Here is a 22,730-nt window from a genome sequence, read left to right on the forward strand (position 1 = left end):
TGGACTGTATAGTCTATGGGGTCACAAAGAGTTGTTATACAATTATATACATACATTATATAATTACAATAGTTGCACAAGTACCAGCTGACAATATATGTAAGGACAGACAAGATTCCTGCCCTCCTGGAGTTTATTTTTAGATGGTATTAGATGAACAATTCCTTGTATAATTACAATATGATGATTTGCATGTTGGAAAACACAGAGGGCCAGAGAGCATCTAACAGGGATGCCTGGCTCAGCCTGAGTACCTGAAATGACACCTGTGGATACAGAATGAGGTCCTGGAAAAGACTCGAATGCTTACCTTCTTTTTTGTTTATGAAAGTGAAAGAGAAGAGTGAAAAAGATGGCTTAAAACTCAACATTCAAAAAACTGAGGTCATGGCATCCAGTTCCATCACTTCATGGCAAATAGATGGGGAAACAATGGAAACAGTGACAGACTTATTTTGGGGGGCTCCAAAATCACTGTGGATGGTGACTGCAACCATGAAATTAAAAGACGCTTGCTCCTTGGAAGAAAAGCTATGACCAACCTAGACAGCATATTCAAAAGCAGAGACATTACTTTACCAACAAAGGTCCATCTAGTCAAAGCTATGGTTTTTCTAGTAGTCAGGTATGGATGTGAGAGTTGGACTATAAAGAAAGCTTAGCGCTGAAGAATTGATGTTTTTAGACTGTGGTTCTGGAGAAGGCTCTTGAGAGTCCCTTGGACTGCAAGGAGATCAAACCAGCGTATCCTAAATATTCATTGGAAGGACTGATGCTGAAGCTGAAACTCCAATCTTTTGGCCACCTGATGTGAAGAACTGACTCATTAGAAAAGACCCTGATACTGGGAAAGATTGAGCGTAGGAGGAGAAGGGGACAACAGAGGATGAGATGGTTGGATGGCATCACCAACTCAATGGACATGAGTTTGAGCAAGCTCTGGGAGTTGGTGATAGACAGGGAAGCCTGGCATGCTGCAATCCATGGGGTCACAAAGAGTCGAACACAACTGAACGACTAAACTGAATAGATAGCAGGGTGCAACAGCAGAGAGGAAACACGCTATGCTATACTCTGCAGTTGCTGCTGCTGCTGCTGCTAAGTCACTTCAGTCATGTCCAACTCTGTGCGACCCCATAGTCGGCAGCCCACCAGGCTCCCCCGTCCCTGGGATTCTCCAGGCAAGAACACTGGAGTGGGTTGCCATTTCCTTCTCCAGTGCATGAAAGTGAAAAGTGGAAGTGAAGTCCCTCAGTCGTGTCCGACTCTTAGCGACCCCATGGACTGCAGCCTACCAGGCTCCTCCATCCATAGGATTTTCCAGGCAAGATTACTGGTTGTTAGTGATCTGCTATGACTTTTATACTACTTGTCATATATTTTGTAAATCAACTAGGAAAAGGAGGCTTTGCCCAGGACTTCAGAATGGTCTAAGTGAAACTAACTGAAGGCAGGAAGGATGCTGGAGGAAAATAGGCAGTACCTGTGAAATGCAAGAAATCTATCTTCTCCCTTCTGTTCTGTTCCCTTTCTGTTGAATCTAGAAGATGTGGGCACTTCCTTCAAGACGCCTGCAGCCCATGTGCCACAGAGGAGAAGGTGGTGAAGAGGAAAGAGGCGGGGATCACAAAGACTGTTGGTTATTGTGCCGTATGCTGGAATTACTAAGACAACACTGTAAATCAACTCAATTTTTTAAAATATTACAGAATTTGGAAGATTTAATAGTCAAAAGAAGCCCTTTGCCTGTAAGCCCACAGTTCTCGTGACCTTGTAAAAATGTTCTGATTTCGAGTCAAGTGTTCAAATAGTATCTAGGAGGAATTTGCCTTGGAATCTCAAATGTTATAAATCCAAACCTTTTACTGGAAGACCTAAGGTCTAATTGCAACTCTTTGTTACAGCGTCTCATGAGGTGAGTGGCCCTAGAGGGCCAGCCCTTTATTAGCCCCTCTCTCTCACATCTGGTGGGTCAGCCAAACACTCACTGGTGGGTGGGCTAAACACTCAGACCCTGAACCAACAGCACCAGCGCCGCCTGCAGACTTGTTAGTAGCAAAAGTTCCGGATCTCTCCCCGGATCTACTGAATCTCTGAGAGTAGAGCTGGGCATCTGCATTTTGCAAGACCCCTGGCCCTTTAACGTTCAAGAATCAATGGCCTAAAATACTATTGGCTTTTTGTCCTAGTTCTTTCTTTTCAGCTTGTTCATCATATGTTATGTTACATTGGGTCGGCCAAAAAGTTCATTCGAGTTCTTCCATATGATGTTACAGAAAACCTGAACAAACTTTTTGGCCTATGTTGCATTACATTATATTATGTGTATACGTGAAACATGAGTTACTCCCATAACTCCCCATGAAATCAGAGGTGTGAGGAAGCAAGGCCAGCGTAGTCACACTAGGTTTCAAGGACTGTCCCAAGAAATCAGAACAGGACTCTCTGCCTCGGCACTCCTGACATTTTGGTCACGGTCCTTCTTTGTTGCAGGCATTGCAGGCTACTCAGCACTATCCCTGCCTCTACCCACCAGATGCCAGTAACACCCTTCCAGCTGTGGTTTGTGACAACGAACAGTGTCTGGAGTCTTTGCTAAAGGTCTCAGGAAAGGGAGTAGGCAAGATTGCTCATCCTCTTGAGAATCTCCAGCTCAGAGTGATAAAGAGCGTGAGTGTCGTCACAGGGGGTTAGCCGGGAAAGGGCTAGTTTCAGAGGCAGTGGGCTGGCGTTCACAACTGGGGCAGTAGCACCTACCAGTGCTGCTTGCCAGGCCTGGCTCACACTGTAGGTTCACTGCTGCGTTCAGTCCTTACGGCAAGCCTCTAGGGCAGGCTGTGTTCCCATTTTATGGATGAAGAGACCAAGGTCTAGAGATAAAGTCACACTGAAAGGTGATATACCAGGGATTCAGCCCAGGTTCATCTTAACCATAATGCTATATACTTACTTATTATTACTTTATTACTTAAAGACTTTCTCCATTTTAGGGATAAAGATATAAAGCCCAGAGAAAGATTGCTTTTCTACTGTTAACTTACTTACTTTTGGCTGCCTCGGGTCTTCCTTGCTGAGCACCTTGCTGAACGCAGGCTTCCTCTAGTTGCAGTGAATGAGGGCTGCTCTCTGGTTGCCGGTGCACAGGCTTCTCATTGCAGTGGCTTCTCTTACTGCAGAGCACAGGCTTTAGGCGGGCAGTAGTTGTAGCCCACGGGTTTAGGTGCCTCCTCACATGTATGATCTTCCCAGACCAGGGATCGAACAGGTGTCCCCTGCATTGGCGGGTGGATTCTTAACTACTGGACCACCAGGGATACGTGCTAAGTCGCTTCAGTCGTGTCTGACTCTTCACCATTCCGTGGACTGTAGCCTGCCAGGCTCCTCTGTCCATATAATTCTCCAGGCAAGAATACTGGACTGGGGAGCCACTCTCTTCTCCTTCGGATCTTCCTGACCCATTTGCTTCATTGGCAGATGGGTTCTTTACCACTAGGAAGTCCGCATTATTTACTCATATGTATATATGTATCTCTGTGTGCATCTCTCGATTCATCTATGGCTGTGTCTACTTTTCTCCACTGATCTGCCAAATCTAGGAAAGACTGGAGAAGAGAAACAATCGTTTGTTGGCCAGAGCCCCAAAGTGACCTTCAAAACACTTGAGCCAAAAAGGCAGATAGCCAAGTGCTTTGTTTTCTCCCATGCAGGCTCTGCCCCACCCCTGCCTCTCCCGCTACATGTGGCCCTGATGCCAGGAGCCTTCACCCTCTGATTCCTGCCCTCTGCCTCACCTCCCTGCTTCTCTGGTGGAAGGCAAGTCCCTGCAAGCTTGAGTTCTCCCGCCTGGGTCCCACTGCATACCCGCCTTCCAGTCCAGTGCGTGGATATCAAAGCCTCCAGTGAGGGGATCAGGGATCATCTCACACCATCAAAGGGAGCCGCCAGGAGAAGAGTACAGGCGGCCTGGGTCCACATGAAAGGACAGCTTGCTGTTTCCAGCTCCCAAACTGCTGAGCATTTACCAAGCCCCGTGGGAGTCAGCGTGGGGTGCGGGTGGGGGGGTTGGAGGGAGTGCAGTGCACTCTGGGTCTAGGTTTCTCCATTTGTAAGTTCAGGGGAAGGGACCAGATGGCCTCTAAGGGGGGACGTACATTACGGGGCAGTGGTTTCTCAGCCCCGGTTGTGCATCACAGTCCCCTCTGGAGAGAGATCCCTGCTCTGTGGGCCCTCATCTCTGATTCACTGGGCCCTATGGATCTCTCGATGAAAGTGAAAGAGGAGAGTGAAAAAGTTGGCTTAAAGCTCAACATTCAGAAAATGAAGATCATGGCATCTGGTCCCATCTCTTCATGGGAAATAGATGGGGAAATAGTGGAAACAGTGTCAGACTTTATTTTTCTGGGCTCCAAAATCACTGCAGATGGTGACTGCAACCATGAAATTAAAAGATGCTTACTCCTTGGAAGAAAAGTTATGACCAACCTACATAGCATATTGAAAAGCAGAGACATTACTTTGCCAACAAAGGTCCGTCTAGTCAAGGCTAGGGTTTTTCCAGTGGTCATGTATGGATGTGAGAGTTGGACTGTGAAGAAAGCTGAGCACCGAAGAATTGATGCTTTTGAACTGTGGTGTTGGAGAAGACTCTTGAGAGTCCCTTGGACTGCAAGGAGATCCAACCAGTCTACTCTAAAGGAGATCAGCCCTGGGTGTTCTTTGGAAGGAATGATGGTAAAGGTGCAAGTCCAGTACTTTGGCCACCTCATGTGAAGAGTTGACTCATTGAAAAAGACCCTGATGCTGGGAGGGACTGGGGGCAGGAGGAGAAGGGGACAACAGAGGATGAGATGGCTGGATGGCATCACTGACTCAATGGACATGAGTTTGAGTGAATTCCAGGAGTTGGTGATGGACAGGGAGGCCTGGCATGCTGCAATTCATGGGGTCGCAAAGAGTCGGACACGACTGAGTGGCTGAACTGAACTGAATTGATGGATCTCTCAAATGTTAAAGATCCCAGATGACTGCAATGGGCAGTCAGGGCTGGCGACCCTGGCACCAGGGGAGAGGGCTTGGGCTGGACTGAGCTGGTTTTGGGGCCCCAGCTCTGTCCTTGTGAAATCCCGAGGCATTTAGGCTCTGGCCTTCAATTTTACACATCTGTGAAATGGGGATTAGATATCTACCACATAGAAACAAAACAATAAAAGACATATTGGTGAAGTGCGGGTCCATGGCAGGCAGGCAGTGAGAGCAGACCCCTTTCTCCAGCCTCCCTGCTGACACTGTTAGGCAGTGCAGTGCATTTTTCTTTTTTTAATTGGAATTTTACTGTGCACTCATTTAAGAAATTATAGAAACCAACTTCTTTTTGCACACTCTGTCCCCAAATACCGATTTTTTCATCTTTACTGCTCCCGTAATAGAGATTACAATGATCTTATGCGTGCAAAGTATTTGAGGGTGAATGAAAAGAGGTTATTTTAAGACGTACTATACACACTGAACTGAAAATAAAGTAAAAGAGTCACTCAGTCATGTCCAACTCTTTGCAATCCCATGGACTGTAGCCTGACAGGCTCCTCTGTCCATGGAATTCTCCAGGCAAAAATACTGGAGTGGGTTGCCATTTCTTTCTCCAGAGGATCTTCCCCACCCAGGGATCAAACCTGCATCCCCTGCATTGCAGGTAGATTTTTTACCATCTGAGCAACCAGGAAAGCCCAAACTATACACACTACTATATATAAAATAAACAGAGAGCAAGGACCTACTGTATAGCATTATTAATCTATAATGAATATATATATATACATACCCTGGTGGCTCTAGTGGTAAAGAACCCGCCTGCCAATGCAGGAGATGCAAGGTTGATCCCTGGGTCAGGAGGACCCCTTGGAGAAGGAAATGGAGCCTGCTCCAGTATTCTTGCCTGGAGAATTCCAGTGGAGCCTAGTGGGCTACAGTCCATAGCGTCACAAAGAGTCAGATATGGCTGAAGTGACTTAGCACACACATATGTATGTATATCGGAGAAGGCAATGGCAACCCACTACAGTACTCTTGCCTGGAAAATCCCATGGACAGAGGAGCCTGGTGGGCTGCCATCTATGGGTTCACACAGAGTCGGATGTGACTGAAGTGACTTAGCAGCAGCAGCATGTATATATATATATGTATATATATACATTTCCCCCCCCCAGACTGTTCTCTGGTTTTGTGGTCCAGAGAGGGTCACTTCAGTTATTCTCCACACATTGCTCCAGTGGAGGAATCCAGATCGGTGAGAGACTCTGCCTTCCACCATGGAAGCCAAAGAGACCATGGATTCTCTCTTTTGTCGGTAGAGCGTGGACTGTGATCCGAACACTGGCAAGTAGGTGATTCTGCCTTGGAATCTTTGGTCTAGATAGATTCATGCATAGGTGTAGGGTCAAACAGACACTCTTCTTGGCAGCTATGGAAGATTTAAGGGTCCATGGTGTGATATGTGTGCCCACATATCAAGTGTCCATCCTAGGCAAATGGTTGATTTTTCTTTGTTTTGTCCTATGTCCTTTTGTGACATGTCTATTTTATTCACACTGAGAAAATACACATAATAACAAAATCTAATAGAAGCTCGGTCATTTTTTAGTAATGACTTTATTGAGCTATAACTCATACCATACAACTCAGCTATTCAAAATGTGCAATTCATTAATTTTAATTATATTCACAGGTTTGTGTAACAGTCACCAAAATCAATTTCAGAACATTTTTATCACTCTTTAGCCCCCAAACCCTATACCTATTAGCAGTCACCCAATGCTTCTCCTCCCTGCCCTCCACCCCATGCAACTTGAATCTACTGTCCATCCCTATAGATGGCAAACCATTCTTAAACTGGGATTTAGACTGTACCTTCCTTCCCGCATGGAAAAATTCCTGTTCAGGTCTTATATTAATCACTTTCAGCTGCAGAACAAAGTACTCCCAAAGTCAGCGGTTTAAAACAACATAGGTTCATTTTCTGATAGTTTATATGGAGCAGGGATCCAGATTCAGCTAGGCTGGACTGTCTGCTTCAGGGTCTCTCATGAGGCAGCAGTGTGCTGGCCAGGACTGTGGTCTTAACTGAAGGCCTGACTGGGGAAGGATCTACTGCCAAGCTCACTTGCATTGTTGTTGGCGGGACTTGGTTCCTTGAGGACTGTTGAACCGAGGGCCTCATTTCCTCACTGACTGTTGGATGAAGGCCACCCTGAGTTCTTTGCCAGCCTAGCCTTCCCAGTATGGCAGCTTACTTCACCAAACCCAAGGGAAGAAAGAATCTGCTAACAAAATAGAAGTCATATCTTTTGTAACCAAATAATGGAAATGATAGTCCCTCAATATTGCTATGAGCCTTTGGTTAGAAGAAAATTACTCAAGGGGAGAAGACTACGCAAGGCTGTGAATTGAAGGGTTAGGCAGCACTGGCGCCATCTTGGAGGCTGTGAACCAAAACCCTATCCTGCAACCTCCTCGTGAGTTCCACAGACTACTTAATATCTATTTAATACATGTCTTTTTGGCTTCAGCTAACCAGAATTGGTGACTCTTATTTGGTTAGACCAATCCGTGTGTTGCTTACTGTTCTGTGATTTTGTGATTCCAGTTTCTATTACTTTAGCACTTTGCTCTATGAGGTATGAATTACTTGGTAAAGTTATTGACACTGCCCATTACTCCTTTTTTTTCAAAGGCATCAATTCTGTATCTGATTATTCACTACCTCAGAGCCAACTAGCCAGCATTCATTGAAACTTGTTTGGATATTACTCTCCACAAACCTCATAGAAGAGAGGTTAAGAATTTCTCAAACTAGCCCTATCAAAGTAGGAAAACTGAGACCTGCTAAATGGAATATCCCATAAAGCCTCATAACCAGCCCAAGATTTTTTCTGTTTATCCTCATTTGGACTATGACCAAAAGATTGCTTTCTTTCCTAGACGTTCTGCAGAATTTTAGTTATCAGAAATCTAGTGCAAACTAGCAAGAAAAGGGAATTTGTTGGCTCACATTACTGGGAGGAATACTGGGGAGGCTCAAAGGATGAAAAGAACAACTGTAGAACTCCAAGGCCTGCAGCCAGTGGCTCAGTGCAGACAGCTGTCCTGTCTCTTGTAGAGCTGGCTCTCTCTGTCGTCTTCACATCTTGCTCTCCAGGCCTCATTCTTTACTGTTTCAACCACGCATTCGTCTTTAAGCCAGAAGAGAGAAAGCTTGGGTCAGGTTTGTATTCCCAGAACACGGTAGATGGGGGTACAATGCAAGGCCAAGGCCTGGGTCAAACAGCTACATTCTTGTTGCCAAAAGAAGGACCATGGGAAACCAGTAACCACAACTGCCCCGTGCAGGCTCTGACTCAGACCCATTGTCAGGGGCCCAGACATGAGCAGATCAACAAGGTAAATGACTCCTGAAATATTGAAGATCTTGAAAAGGACAAGACAATGCCATAGTCATGGCAAGGCCCTGAGAACCATGGTTTGGAGGGATTGCTTTTAGGCCAATATGTATCATGGAGCCTGGGGAATTCATCTTATTGCACTCAAGGTTCAGTGTCTTAGCCCACTGGCAAGATAGGGTCACACTGAATTTTTCCATCATAGATTTCACTTGACAGTTAGAAAAAAAATTATTGGCAGAGCCATGAAGGCCAGGGATGACATAGGAAATAGCTGTCCATTTCATGGACTCATGACCAAGGTTAAATTATGATAACAAAAGAGGTCAGAGTGTTTTATTTACTGCTACTTTCTGTGATTTATGGGCAGATTGTTGCTTTTTGTTTTTAACCTTTCAAGGAAGGAATAATTTGTCAAGTTCATGTCAAGTTCACTCATTAATCTTAGTGCCAAGGGTGAGTCTTATTTTTAGACCCATATAAATATCAGGGTCAAGATCAGTCAGACTTGACTTTTGGAAGCTATAATATTGTGCTCCCTTTAAATACATATATTGACACTGAAGTTGCCCTAGTAATACTTCCAAAGAAGTCCTACAAGGGCCTTCCTAAGAACTTGGCCTGGGTACTGTTCATGACTACTCATTTATCTATTCACAGCTGGTCACTTGATCTCTAACACTTCTTTATGGAGGGCCTTGTATGTGCTAAGTGGTAGAAACAATTGTCTAGGACTATCTGCCTGACCCTGCTTACATATAACCTAGTTCAGGACTCTCCCCTCTAGTAAGGAAGCAGCTCATTTTTAAATTTAGATTTGGATCCAATATTAAGGACGTTGGGCTTCCCTGGTGGCTCAGATAGTAAAGAATCTCCTGCAGTGCAGGAGACCCAGGTTCGATCCCTGGGTGGGGAAGATCCCCTGAAGAAAGGAATGGCAACCCCCTCCAGTATTCTTGCCTGGAGAATTCCATGGACAGAGGACCCTGACGGGCTATAGTCTATGGAGTCGCAAAGACTCAGACATGAATGAAGTGACTTAGCATGCATGCGTTAAGGATGTAGGGTGTAGAGGTGGTGGTGGTGGTTTAGTCGCTCAGTCGTGTCCAACTCTTGCAACCCCAGGGACTGCCAGACTCCTCTGTCCATGGGATTCTCCAGGCAAGAACACTGGAGTGGGTTGCCATTTCCTTTTCCAGGGTGTAGAGAAATGAAGATAAAACTTACCTGATATCTCCCGGAGGCAAAGGAGAGTATAGAGGGCAAGTACTCTGTTCTTGGTTCAGACAGACTTGGGTTTGACTCTTAGCAAAGACACTCCGCAACCTTGTGATACTGGGAAATTAGTTAACTTCTTTAAGCCTTTGACTCAATAATAATACAGACCTATAAGGGTTGTTTGCTATGTTTTAATAAGATAATTCAAATAAGACATTTAGCAGTTTGTGGGAACATTGCTTTAAAACCACTAGAAGAAAATAATCTCAGGAATTGTGATTTTTGATCTCCTTTCTACCATGCGCTCAACCTTTCCCAAGTCTTGTACAAAGAACAAATCACCACCACCACGTGGGGGCAGCGTGGGGTCTCTGGGCAGAGGCTTTAGAACCAGGCTGACTTTGGTTTATATGAAGGATTTAACTCAGAGACTTAGTTTCTCAGCTGTAAAATGAGATGCTAACACAGGACTAAAGATAATATATTTAAGTGTGTGGCAGATAATAAGCTCCACCGTAGGTTGACTTTAAGAAAATTCCCACCCAGCATGGAGAAAAACTGCATCACTGTTTACAATAACCAGGACGTGGAAGCAACCTAAATGTCCATTAACAGAGAAATGGATAAAGAAGATGTGGTACATATATACAATAGAATATTACTCAGCCATAAAAAAGACCAAAACAACACGCTTTGCAGCAACATGGATAGAACTAGAGATTCTTAAACTGAGTGAAGTAAGTCAGACAGAAAAAGACAAATATCATATGATATCACTTATATGTGAAATCTAAAAAAAGGGCTATGAGTGAACCTATCTATAAAACCAAAATAGAGTTACAGATATAGAAAATAACCTTATGGTTCCTGAGGGGTAAGCAGGGGGGCGGATAAATGGGAAGATTGGGATTGACACATACACACTTCTATAAATAAAATAGGTAGCTAGTAAAAGGACCTACTGTATACCACAGAAACTCTATTCAATTCTCTGTAATTGCCTATGTGGGGAAAGAATCTAAAAAAGGGTTGATCTATGTGTTTACATAACAGATTCACTTTCCTGTATACCTAAAACTAACACAACACTGTAACTTAATTGTATCCTAATAAAATTTTTAAAAAATAACTAGATCCCCACCTGGCCATCTCTACCAACCCTGTCGTAGTGACGGTGATGGTAGAAGTGAGGAGCTCTAGAAGACAAATCTCAGCTGTCCTTGATGTCAGTTTTAGTCTTATTCTTACTGGCCCTGAGCCAGACTTTGCTGCTTTTAGGTCTGGCCTGAGTTCCTTCAAACCATTTAGAAGAGCCCTGAAAATGGGCACTGCCATTTAAAAGAGTCATCCTGGCATGGGTGCCAATTAAGAAGCAAGATTAGAGATCTATTTCAGCTCCACCAAGAGTGGACACGTAAGAATACAAATGCACACTAATAGGGCTGTGATTTTGTATCAAGACTGGCAAGAAATACATTCGTTTAACATAGAAAAAGTGAATGTTCCAAGGTCCCAGTTTCTTAAGGAAAGTTCTCTCTATGTCTCTCTCATACTGGAAAGCTAAAAACCAATAAAAAATGCCTACCTTTTCCCAAGTTATTGATTCTTCACACTGCATATGCTTCTGACACCATTCCGCATGGGTCCCTATTCGGAAGAGAGAAAGGTTAAAAGCTCTGACACCTGCTGACTCTCTCCCTGCTTGTGTCTTGCAGCCTACTTCTGCTTCCTCCTGACTGCTCTGGGTGTGACAGCTGGTGCCCATCGTTTGTGGAGCCACAGGTCCTACAAGGCTAAGCTACCCCTGAGGATATTTCTGGCTGCTGCCAACTCCATGGCTTTCCAGGTGGGAATGGAGGGTCCTCACTCTCAGGGACTCAGCGCGGACGGCAGTGTGGGAGGAGACACAGATGCACTTCCTGTACAGTGGACATCCTTCACACCAATTCTAGGCCCAAGCACTCTCTGCTTGTGTCAAGTTTTTATCTTCTTGTGGCTTTTGATACCGCAAAATGTTCCCTGGGGGTTTTAAGCACCAAGGCATGCTAAACTACAGAGGAGAAAAGGAGATTCCTTCATCCTGAGTCCATGCTCTAAACATGACCCTGAAACCCTCAACATCTGTCTGGCTCTAATGAGGGTCAGGTTCTATGCTGAGTGTGCCAAATGCATATCACCTTTGATCCTCACCATAACCCCACGAGCTAGGTGTGATGCATGTCCCCATTTTACAGATGAGGAAACTAAGGCTTCATGATGTTAAGGAACTTTCCTAATTATATGGCTAAAAAATGGTACATCTAGATAGGCCAATGCAAGTCTAACTCCAAAGTCGTTGCTCCTACAACACATATTCTTGAGGTCATGCTTTAGGTTTGTGGTGAAAAGTCTATTACTCAGTGTGGATTAGGAAGACTCAAGATTTAATTCTTATTCTGATGGTTGCTGGGCTTCCCTGGTGGCTCAGACGGTAAAGAATCCACCTGCAATGCAGGAGACCCGGGTTTGATCCCTGGGTTGGGAAGAGTCCCTGGAGAAGAGAATGGCTACCCACTCTAGTATTCTTGCCTGGAGAATTCCATAGACAGAGGAGCCTGACAGGCTGCAGTCCATGGGGTTGCAAAAGAGTCAGACACAACTGAGCGATTTCCACTCCACTCCACTCCATTCCTTATGGCCCCTGGGCTTCCCCTGTGGCTCAGATGGTAAAGAATCTGCCTATAATGCAAGAGACCCAGGTTCAGGAAGATCCCATGGAGAAGGAAATGGCAACCCACTCCAGTATTCCTGCCTGGAAAATCCCATAGACAGAGGAGGCTGGTGGATTATAGTCTATGTCTGCAAAAGAGTCAGACACGACTGAGCGACTAACTCTCATGGTTGCTAGCTTTGATTCATTCATCTCCAGTTTCTTCATCTGTAAATATAAGAGTATGACTTGAATTTCAGAGGCGTTATGAAATCATGACACAAATGTAGGAGAGGTCATGACTGCACCAGGATTGGGCATATACTTGAAGAATTTGTCTATCCTAGACCATTTCCCACCACCGCGGGCACTTTCTGAGCTGCTGGAATTTTGGATTGATCATGAATCTCTGTTTTCCCAGTTCCTCATCTGATCCAAACAGGGTGGGTGAGAATAACTTGCTTTCAGAATTTCTGCCCATGTTATGAGGACAAATGATTCCAGGCCCTGTGTATTTTCAACCTATTGGAAAGAAATGGGGATTCCCAAAACTACTTTAGGGCCCAGGGAGACAGGTGACCCAGAAGTCTCTTTCTGACCCTCAGATGTGCAGGTTGGGTGGCTCACCTGTACAATGGGCATCCCATCCCTACAAGACAGCCTGACCTTGAATATTTCTCTAAGTTGCTCTTGTGTCTTAAGAATTCATTTCCCAGTTCAGGCTTCCCTCCTGTTTGTGCATTCATAAAGCAAAAAGGACCTAGCACAATACATCACTTAGGGATCACAGTTCATATTATGAATATCTACCGAACAATTCAAGTGCAGTTGGGAAGAAGCACCAGGGTCCCGGGAGGAAGCTGTTTGCACAAAGGAGCAGCTGGCAGCTTCTCAGTTTCACGTTCTTTTTGTTCACTGTTGGCAGTGGGAACTATACCGCCCTTCAGTTTGAATTCAGCCATCTTAGTTCAGTATTGTGCTTTGTTTACCCTAACAATGAGTTACGATAATTATAATTTAGAAACTCACTGATTTAGGTCTTAGATGCTATTCAGGACTTAACTCAGTAATTTTCATTTATTTTGTTCAAGCAATTTATTATTTTTAGCCTTCAACTCCATGAAGCCTTCATGTAGTTATGAAGTCAAGTGAAATTGCTCAGTCGTGTCCGACTCTTTGCAACCCCATGGACTGTAGACTATCAGGCTCCTCCATCCATGGGATTTTCCAGGCAAGAGTGCTGGAGTGGATTGCCATAAAGCTCCCCTATTACTGGAATGTTTTCCAACATAAATGACTTGAAGTTGAGAGCCTAAACCTATTTTTCTAAATAAAACTTGGAAAACTTGTTTGTAACTCAGTTTTTTAAAACTTAAGTTTCCTTAACAAAACATCACATAGAGAACATCATACTGTGATTTTAAATTTACTTTGAAGAGAAAATATATTGTCAAAGGAAGTATCCAGGTCATTGAAAAAATTCTTGGCTTTGCCATTTGCTGGATGTAGGCTTTGGTTCCTGCCTCTGTTCCTTCATCTGCAAAAGGTGAGTCAGGGGTGTAATGATATTTACCTCACACAGTTATTGGGAGGATGAAATAATGAATAATAAGTGCCAAGCTTATAGTAGCACTCAGTGAATATTGTTCCCGTCTTCTTTTTGTGAATTGGCAACCATCTTACTCATTTCTGTATTTTAGTACCTATCACACAGAAAATACTCAGTGACTGTTAAATTAAATAATAGATGAGGGTAAAAGAGGAGAGTGAAAAAGCTGGCTTAAAACTCAACATTCAAAAAACTAAGATCAGGGCATCCAGTCCCATCACTTCATGGCAAATAGAAGGGGAAAAGTGGAAGCAAGGACAGATTTTATTTTCTTGGGCTCCAAAATCGCTGAAGATTGTGGCTGCAGCCATGAAATTAAAAGATGCTTGCTCCTTAAAAGGAAAGCTATGACAAACCTAGACAGCATGTTAAAAAGCAGAGACATCATTTTGCTGACAAAGGTCCATATAGTCAAAGCTATGGTTTTTCCAGTAGTCATGTACAGGTATGAGAGTTGGACCATAAAGCAGGCTGAGCACTGAAGAGTTGATGTTTTTGAACTGTGGTGCTGCAGAAGACTCTTGAGAGTCCCTTGGACACATGGTGGTCAAGTCAGTAAATCCTAAAGGAAATCAGTCCTGAATATTCATTGGAAAGACTGATGCTGAAGCTAAAACTCCAGTACTTTGGCCACCTGATGCAAAGAGCTGACTCTGATGCTGGGAAAGATTGAGGGCAGGAGGAGAAGGGGGTGACAGAGGATGAGATGGTTGGATGGCATCACCAACTCAATGGACATGAATTTGGGCAAACTCCAGGAGACAGTGAAAGACAGGGGATCCTGGCATGCTGCAGTCCACGGGGTTGCAGAGTCAGACACGACTTAGCAACTGAACAGCAACAAAGTATTTTTAGAAATCATCAAATTTGAACTAAGCATGCTTCTTCCAGGCCCGCATCTGTAGTGGATTTCTTCATTAATTCAGCACCTACTTACTGGGCACCCACTATGTGACAGGCACTGAACTAGTCACACTGGCTACAGTGATTTGCAAACATAGTTACAAATCTTGCCTTTATGTAGGCTTCCAGCTGATGAGCTGTTTCCCAGTGGGAAATGTAGGTGTTTTTGGCGTCTGCAGTTTTTTAACAATGGCACTTCAACCTAGATGAGCGGTGTCTTCCATAAGATCAGCAAAGGGCCAGGGTCCATATAATGCCTGAGTCAGAGGAAAGAATGCAGTTGATTCAGGCCACTTAACCTTAGGAAGAGAACCACCTGGGAAAGTAAAAAAGTATACTGTGATCTGCCAGTCTAGGGCATTGACCTACAACTTTAACTTAATGCAGCATCATTGATTCAGTTTCCCTTTGATGTCCCCTTGCACTTTAAAAGATCATTTCAAAGGTTCTCTTCTGCTTTTTTCCATAAGAATAGTCATGCCTTTGGCCAAAATAGACAAGTCATGCCATGGTTATCTCTGTTTGAGGATAAACAGGGCTTTTGCTAGAGGCTGCTAACAAGATCTTGATCATTAAGAACAATCTTAAAAATATGACTGAAACGTTCAAAATTTCTTTTTCTCTTTCTGCTTCAGAGGATCTGGGTATGGGGGAGAGGGCAGTAGTGGGAAAGCTGAGTCTTAAAAGATGATGATGGGCAAGGAATGCCAGATAAGGAGCTGTAATAATCCTCTGTTCCGTCCATACCCTTGCATTCAGCAAAGACCCCATGAATTCCTCTCTGGCTTGTTCTCCTTCCTTCAGTTCAGTTGCTCAGTCATTTCCCACTGGTTTGATCTCCTTGCAGTCCAAGGGACTCTCCTTCCTTACCAGTAGGATATAAGTCACTCAAAAGTTTGCTTGTGAACGTCTTATAATTTTCTCTAGTCAACTATGAACCTGGGTGAGGAATTCCTGCCATCCAGTGGTCTCCAAGAGTTTGGTTTTCACAGAGTACCTACAACTTTGGATTTGGACTGTCGTGTTCATGCACACACACCCTTGCTGGCTGCAGCTGGGTCTGTTGTGACCTCAATCCAACCAAAAGCACCTGTAGGTGCTTTAGTCCCCTCCCTTACTGTCCACATTTACTCATCAGACCCTAGTAGAGAGGCACTGGATTTCAATCTGTAAGGGAACTACAGGGATTTGGCCTAGGTCCTCCTATTTTACGGAAAGATAAAGAGAGGCAGTGGGTGTGGGGTTTGATTCTAAACCCAATTTTGCCCTGCATACTGTCTTGTTGATGCGCTTCCCCCATATCTCAGTTGGTAAAGAATCTGCCTGCAATGCAGGAGACCCTGGTTCGATTCCTGGGATGGGAAGATCCACTGGAGAAGGGATGGGCTACCCAGTCCAGTATTATTGGGCTTCCCTTGTGGCTCAGCTAATAAAGAATCCGCCTGCAATGCGGGAGACCTGGGTTTTATCCCTGGGTTGGGAAGATCCCCTGGAGAAGGGAAAAGGTACCCACTCCACTATTCTGGCCTGGAGAATTCCCTGGACTAAGTCCATGGGGTCGCAAAGAGTTAGACACGACTGAGCGACTTTCACTTTCACTGTCTTGTTGGGGCTTATCCTTTGCCCTTGGATGTGGGGTCTCTTTTTTTGGTGGGATCCAACTTTCTCCTGTTGATGGTTGTTCAGCAGTGAGTTGCAATTTTGGAGTTCTCAAAGGAGAAGATGAGCGCACATCCTTCTTCTCCATCATTTTGTGTAGGGGAAAAAAAAAAGCTATAGTTAAAGCTGTGGTTTTTCCAGTAGTCATGTTTGGATGTGAGAGCTGGACCATAAAGAAAGCTGGGTGCCAAAGAATTGATGCTTTTGAACTGTGATGCTGAAGAGTGCCTTGGACAGCAAGGAGATCAAACCAGTCAATCCTAAAGGAAATCAGTCCTGAATATTCATTGGAAGGACTGATGCTGAAGCTGAAGCTCCAATACTTTGGCCACCTGATTTGAAGAACTGACTCTTTGGAAAAGACCCTGATGCTGGAAAAGATTGAAGGCAGGAGGAGAAGGCGATGACAGAGGATGAGGTGGTTGGATGGCATCACCAAGTCAATGGACCTGAGTTTGAGTAAGCTCTGGGAGTTGGTGATGGACAGGAAGCCTGGCCTGCTGCAGTCCATGGGGTCGCAAAGAGTCGGACATGACTGAGCAGCTGAACTGAACTTAAAGAATATCAGGGACTTGTTGAAGGTCACAAACTAGTTAGTGGATAGACCAGACTGAAACTCAAGTCTCCTGACCCTTGGCTTACACACGGATGTTCTTTTGTGATGCTCAACAGTGTGACGTGTAAACAACTTTTAGTTGGATCTTGTTCTTTTACCCACCCCAACAGTCCCTGTCTTTTGATTGGTGTATGTAGACCATTCACACTCAAAGTGATTATTAATATGTGTGAGTTAATATCTGCTGTATTTCTGCTTGCTATTCATTGCCCCTGTTCTTTGTGTCTTTCTTTTGTTTTCCAGTCATTTTTCTGTCTTCCCTGATTTTATTTGAACATTTTACAAGATTGTATTTTCTTTCCTCTCTTGACATGTCAATTATACTTCTTTTCAAATTCTTTTAGTCATTGCTCTAGAGTTTGCAAAATACACTTAAAGGTAATCTGAGTCCACTTTCAGATAACACTGTACTATTTCATGGTACTGTGCTAATATTCCCACTTACTCCTCCTTGTCCCTTATGACATCACTGTCATTCATTTCATACATCCATAAGCTATAATCACCAATTTTATTTTTGCTATTATTATTGCAAGTCAATTGTTGTCTATTAGATCAATTAGGAATAATAAAAGTTGAAGGTTTTATTTTACCTTCATTTATTCATTCTCTAATATTCTTTCTTTGTGTAGATCTGAGTTTCCAACCTGTGCCATTTTCCTTCTCTGTAAAGCATTTCTGTCATTTCTTGCCAGGCAGATCTACCGGTGACAAATTTCTTCAATTTTTGTTTGTCTAAGAAAGTCTTTATTTCCCCTTCACTTTTTTTTTTTATTTTATTTTTAAACTTTACATAATTGTATTAGTTTTGCCAAATATCAAAATGAATCCGCCACAGGTATACATGTGTTCCCCATCCTGAACCCTCCTCCCTCCTCCCTCCCCATACCATCCCTCTGGGTCGTCCCAGCGCCCTAGCCCCAAGCATCCAGTATCGTGCATCGAACCTGGACTGGCGTCTCGTTTCATACATGATATTTTACATGAGTACAGAATTCAAGTCTGTGGATTTTTCTTTCAACATTTATGATAGTTTACTCCACTTTCTTCTTGCTGATGTGTTTCTTAAGAGAAAACCCCGTATACCTGGTGTAATTCTTATCCTCACTTCTCTACAGGTAAGGTTTTTTTTTTTCCCCTCACTCTTTGGTTGCTTTCAAGATTTTCGTTTTGTCTTTGATTTTTTTCCAGGTGAATATGATACGCTCAACAATAGATTTTTTGCTATTTATCCTGCTTAGTGCTTGCTCTCTGAACTTCCTAGATCAGTGGTTGGGTGTCTGTCTTTAATTTTAGAAACATCTCTTTCAGTCATTATTTCTTCACATATTTCTACTGTTTGTTCCTTCTTCTCTCCTGCCTACCCTCTTTTGCTCTTTCCCGCCTTCCCTCCTTTTTTTCCTTCCTTCTCCTTTTGGTATTCCCATTACACACAACTTACACCATTTATAATTGTCCCACAGTTCCCAGATACTCTGTTGCAATCTTTTCACATTTCAGTTTGGGGAGACTGCCATCAATATGTCTTAAAGTTCAGTGATTCTTTCCTTAGCCATGTCCAGTCTAGTGATGAGCCAATCAAAGGCATTCTTCATCTGTTACAGTGTTTCGGACTTCCGTCTGTTTCTTCTCATTCTTTCTTAGACTTCCCATCTCTCTGCTTATAACATCCATATGTTCTTGCATGTTGTTTACTTTTTCTATTCAAGTCCTTAGCACATCAATTGTAATTATTTTAAATAGCCAGTCTGATAACTCCAACGTCTCTCTCATATCTGAGTCTGGTTCTGATGCTTGCTTTTTCTTTTAAGATGGTATTTTTTGCTTTTTTGACATATTCCATAATTTTTTGTTGAGAGGTGGACATGATGTACTGGGTAACAGGAACTGAGGAAATAGGGTTTTAGTGTGAGATTTTTTTGTTTATCTGGCTAGGAATTAGGCTGTGTTACTGTGTGCAGTATCTGTAGTGTAGTATCCAGTGACCTTCTTTTTGTCCCTGAGTGGCTGGCTTTTCCTAGAGACTTCTTAAACAGGAGTTAAGGCTTTCAGTTCTTTCAGTTGAATCCCCTGTTGTACAAAATCCTTTGAAGGGGCGCCTCCTCCATCCCATGATTAGGTCTCAGTCTTCCATTGACCTGGAGCTGAGTATTTCCCTCCCCCGCCCCCATATTAGTCAGGCTTTGGTAAAATCCCCATTGATTAAGCTCTGCTGAAATAATTTCTCTTAAGAACAGACCTTGCTAAGGCGAACAGAGAGCTCTGTCTTGTATTTCAAAATGTTTACTTTTCTCCTCCTGCTGGAAGAGCAAGGGGATTTTTCTTGGTTGATCATCGCGAGAACCTGGCAGGCCTCCTGGAGGGAAGATTCATGAAAGTGTGGGGGCGCCTGGACTGGACCCCTAAGAGTTTTTCACTCTCACGCTCGCCCACACTAAACCTCCAGCAATTCATCAATTACAGCTTAGAGTATTGCTGCCACGCTACTGCCAGCTGCAGGCTTTGCCTCCTGGCCTCTGCTCCTGCTGGTCTGTGATTCTGTCTGTCCATCTAGGCTGTGATTCTGTCTGTCTGTCTCTCTAGCTTTTGGTGCAGCAATTTGCCCTGTGACCTCAATTCTCTGATAGATCTAAGAAGACTTGTTGATTTTCAGTTTACTGGGCTTTTTTCTTTCTTCTTCCAAAAGACGAGAGTAAATACTTCCAAGCTCTTTACATGTCAGACCAGAAAGTGGAAGTTGCAGTGTGATTCATAAATACAGTCAAGTGAATCTCAGAGTCATGGGCCATGAACTTTGGCAATTATATAACAACAAAAGAACAACAGTTACTGAGCACTGACTACATACCAGCACTTCATTTAGTATTTTAGTCATCTGACAATACCCGTACAAAGATACTGTTCTTTTCCTCGTTTGACAGATGAAAACATTGAATCTTTCCAAGGACATACAGATTTAAGTAACAGAAGGGGAATGCACATGCAGACACCTTAACTCTAGAGGTCACCCTCTCATTGCAATGCCCTCATGCCTCTCCCAGCATTCAAGTGTCTGTTTATCTTTCATTTGGCAGATACATGTGCCAAACGTCATTTCCAGCACTGGAGAAGAAAAGGCCAAGGTCTCTGTTCTCATGAACATGTATATTCCAGTGGGAGAGAAAGCAAATGAACAAGAAGTGAATAAATAAGCTTATTCAGAAAGAGATGGAATTCTCTAGGCCAGAATACTGGAGTGCCTTTCCCTTCTCCAGGGGATATTTCCAACCCAGGGATCGAACCCAGGTCTCCCACATTTCAGGTGGATTCTTTACCAGCTGAGCCACAAGGAAAGCCCAACAAGTAATGAATAGACAAGTTTATTTAGAAAGAGAGAAGAGCTGAAGAATTGAAACACAGTGTATGATAAAAAATGCCAGGGAGGGCGATTCCTTTAGAGAGAATGGTTAGAGAAATTGTCACTTAGGGCGTGGCCTGAGAACTGAGGCGTGAGGGAAGGAACAGGTAGGCGAAGAGCATTCCAGATAGAAGGAGGAGTCAGAAGTGGGAACAAGTATGGCAGGTTCAAGGAGGAGCAAGATGGCCCGTGTGACTAGGCCACGTGAGTGAGGGAGAAAGTGGTCATAAGAGAGGCCAGAGAGGAGGGCTGGGCCACACCGGTGCAGGGCTCTGCCAGGAGTGGCAGGGAGTTTGGATATTCTTCTAAAAGCCCTGGGGGCACTCCCCTGTTGGTCCAGTAGCTGAGACTCTGTGCTTCCAAGGCAGGGGGCATGGGTTCAATCCCTGGTCGGGGAACTTAGATGCTACCTGCCATGTGATGTAGCCAAAAAATAAAAATAAAGCCCCAGGAAGGCACTGCAAGATTTTAGGCAGTGGAGTGACATGCCTCATGCATTTCGATGGCACATATGAGCCTCAGACCTCAGACCACCGTCATGAGACCCCAAAGATGTTGTACCAGATTCAGGATCGGGGACCCACCCCCTAAGGCTGGGTCTGTCTGGGGTGTGCATTCAAGGAGGGAGACTGCATGTGAGGCAGTGCCCTTGAGGACAGCTTGGGGTGTTAGCAGCAGCATGGAGTGACCGTTGGTTAGAAGGAGAAGAAAACCCTAGAACATGCCACAGGCTTAAGAATCCTGAAGCTTACCTGGTTCTTGGGTCCTGACTCTCAGTGCAGAGCTCCTCTGTCAGGTTCTACCACCTTCCCTAACAGCTACCCTAGTTTCAGATGTACAGCCTTTCTTCCACATGGCAGAAACATGTTCTCCTTCTGTTGAGATGGGTGGATGTGGTTGGTTTCCTCCCACTGTGTCAACAGCCAGCACAGAAGTGGTCCTGACCCCAGTGCCCAGAGAAGACTTCCTGATATGGTTTTGGAAGATGACTTGCATGCCTGCCTCACACCGTCTCCTTCTTGAAGGGCATCTTGCCCTCCTGGTCACCTCTGGTATCAAGTAGAAATAGGGCTTCCCAGGTGGCTGCCAATACAGGAATAGCAGGACACGCGGGTTCAATCCCTGGGTCAGGAAGATCCCCTAGAGGAGGAAATGGCAATTGTCTCTGGTGACATATGGATTCATCAAAGCATTGTTATATACATGCTGCTTTGTGACTCCATCAGGATTGAGAGACACTCCGAGAGATGACGGGGAGGAGGTGGGAGGCAGGAAAGAGAAGAAATTCTCCCAGGGCTACTGCATAGGGCCCAGCATTGTCCTTCCTTCTGGTAGGATAAACTACATATTTCCTGCCAAGAAAAATGTACCATTTAAGGTAGAGATTAAGATGACTCTACCTGCCTAAGATGCTTCACCTCCTTCTTTGTTATGGATCTAGGTCAGTGGAAACAGGTGACGTGAGGGAAACTGTCTCAAGGGAAGGAAAAGGTGATCGACTGAGGTGGCCTGAGAAGAGAGAGTAACTGTAGATGGACATGCCAACCAATAAGACTAGTCTGGTCTCTCGTGTTACTCTTCCCAAATATAGCAGAGGCTTTTTATAAAATCTTACCCTCTTTGTACCACAGATGTATTCTTAAGCATTTCAAGGTGATTAAATTTTGTAAGCAAATAATGACAGACTTTCAAGGCATACAGAGAGTTTTTATTGAAAGAAACACTTGGTAAAGTTGAGGGTATTTTTGCAAACAAATAGCCACCAGATTTTTACTGATACATGTGAATTTGGCTCCACACCTCTATTGAAAGATATTTTAAGATGAATATTAAAATGAATACCTCTATTTTAAGATGAATTTCACATGCAGTTCTGTCCATTTGGAATCTGTCTTGAAACATATTTTCAAGCTAAATGTTTCTTTCTCCCTTCTTTTCACACCTAAGATGTTTAAAAGTGCAGAGACAAGGCATCTTAAGAGTATTCTGTCCCTACCCTCTCTTCACCTCTCTCCCCACCTCCACTCCCCCGCTGCCAGTCTTTTCTGAAACCACAAAAGTTTGAAGCTGAGGGACATTAAAAACTAAGTCCTATCCCTTTTCTAACAACTGAAAAGTGCTGAGTCGCTCAGTTGTGTCCGACTCTTTGCAACCCTGTGGATGGTCGTCTGTCAGGCTCCTCTGTCCATGGGGATTCTCCAGGCAAG

General features: G+C 44.0%; 1 protein-coding gene and 1 long non-coding RNA gene across 3 annotated transcripts in view; one reads left to right on the plus strand and one right to left on the minus strand.

Annotated features, from left to right (window-relative positions):
* The window catches only part of LOC147370377 (uncharacterized), a 50,884-nt gene extending 47,280 nt beyond the window's left edge, over window positions 1–3,604 (minus strand). The window contains exon 1 of the long non-coding RNA XR_015165237.1: window positions 3,046–3,604. This is a non-coding gene — a long non-coding RNA (uncharacterized LOC147370377). The remainder of the gene's footprint in view (window positions 1–3,045) is intronic.
* Window positions 1–22,730, plus strand: part of SCD5 (stearoyl-CoA desaturase 5) — a 175,896-nt gene that overhangs the window by 94,403 nt on the left and 58,763 nt on the right. For both annotated transcript variants that reach the window (XM_086405120.1, XM_086405121.1), the window contains exon 2: window positions 11,366–11,496. In XM_086405120.1, coding sequence (XP_086261246.1) covers window positions 11,366–11,496 — 131 coding nt within the window. The remainder of the gene's footprint in view (window positions 1–11,365; window positions 11,497–22,730) is intronic.

Source organism: Bos grunniens, chromosome 6, assembly GCF_055505025.1.
Source record: "Bos grunniens cultivar Pamir isolate PY7600 chromosome 6, Bosgru_T2T1.0, whole genome shotgun sequence".
NCBI lineage: Eukaryota > Metazoa > Chordata > Mammalia > Artiodactyla > Bovidae > Bos > Bos grunniens.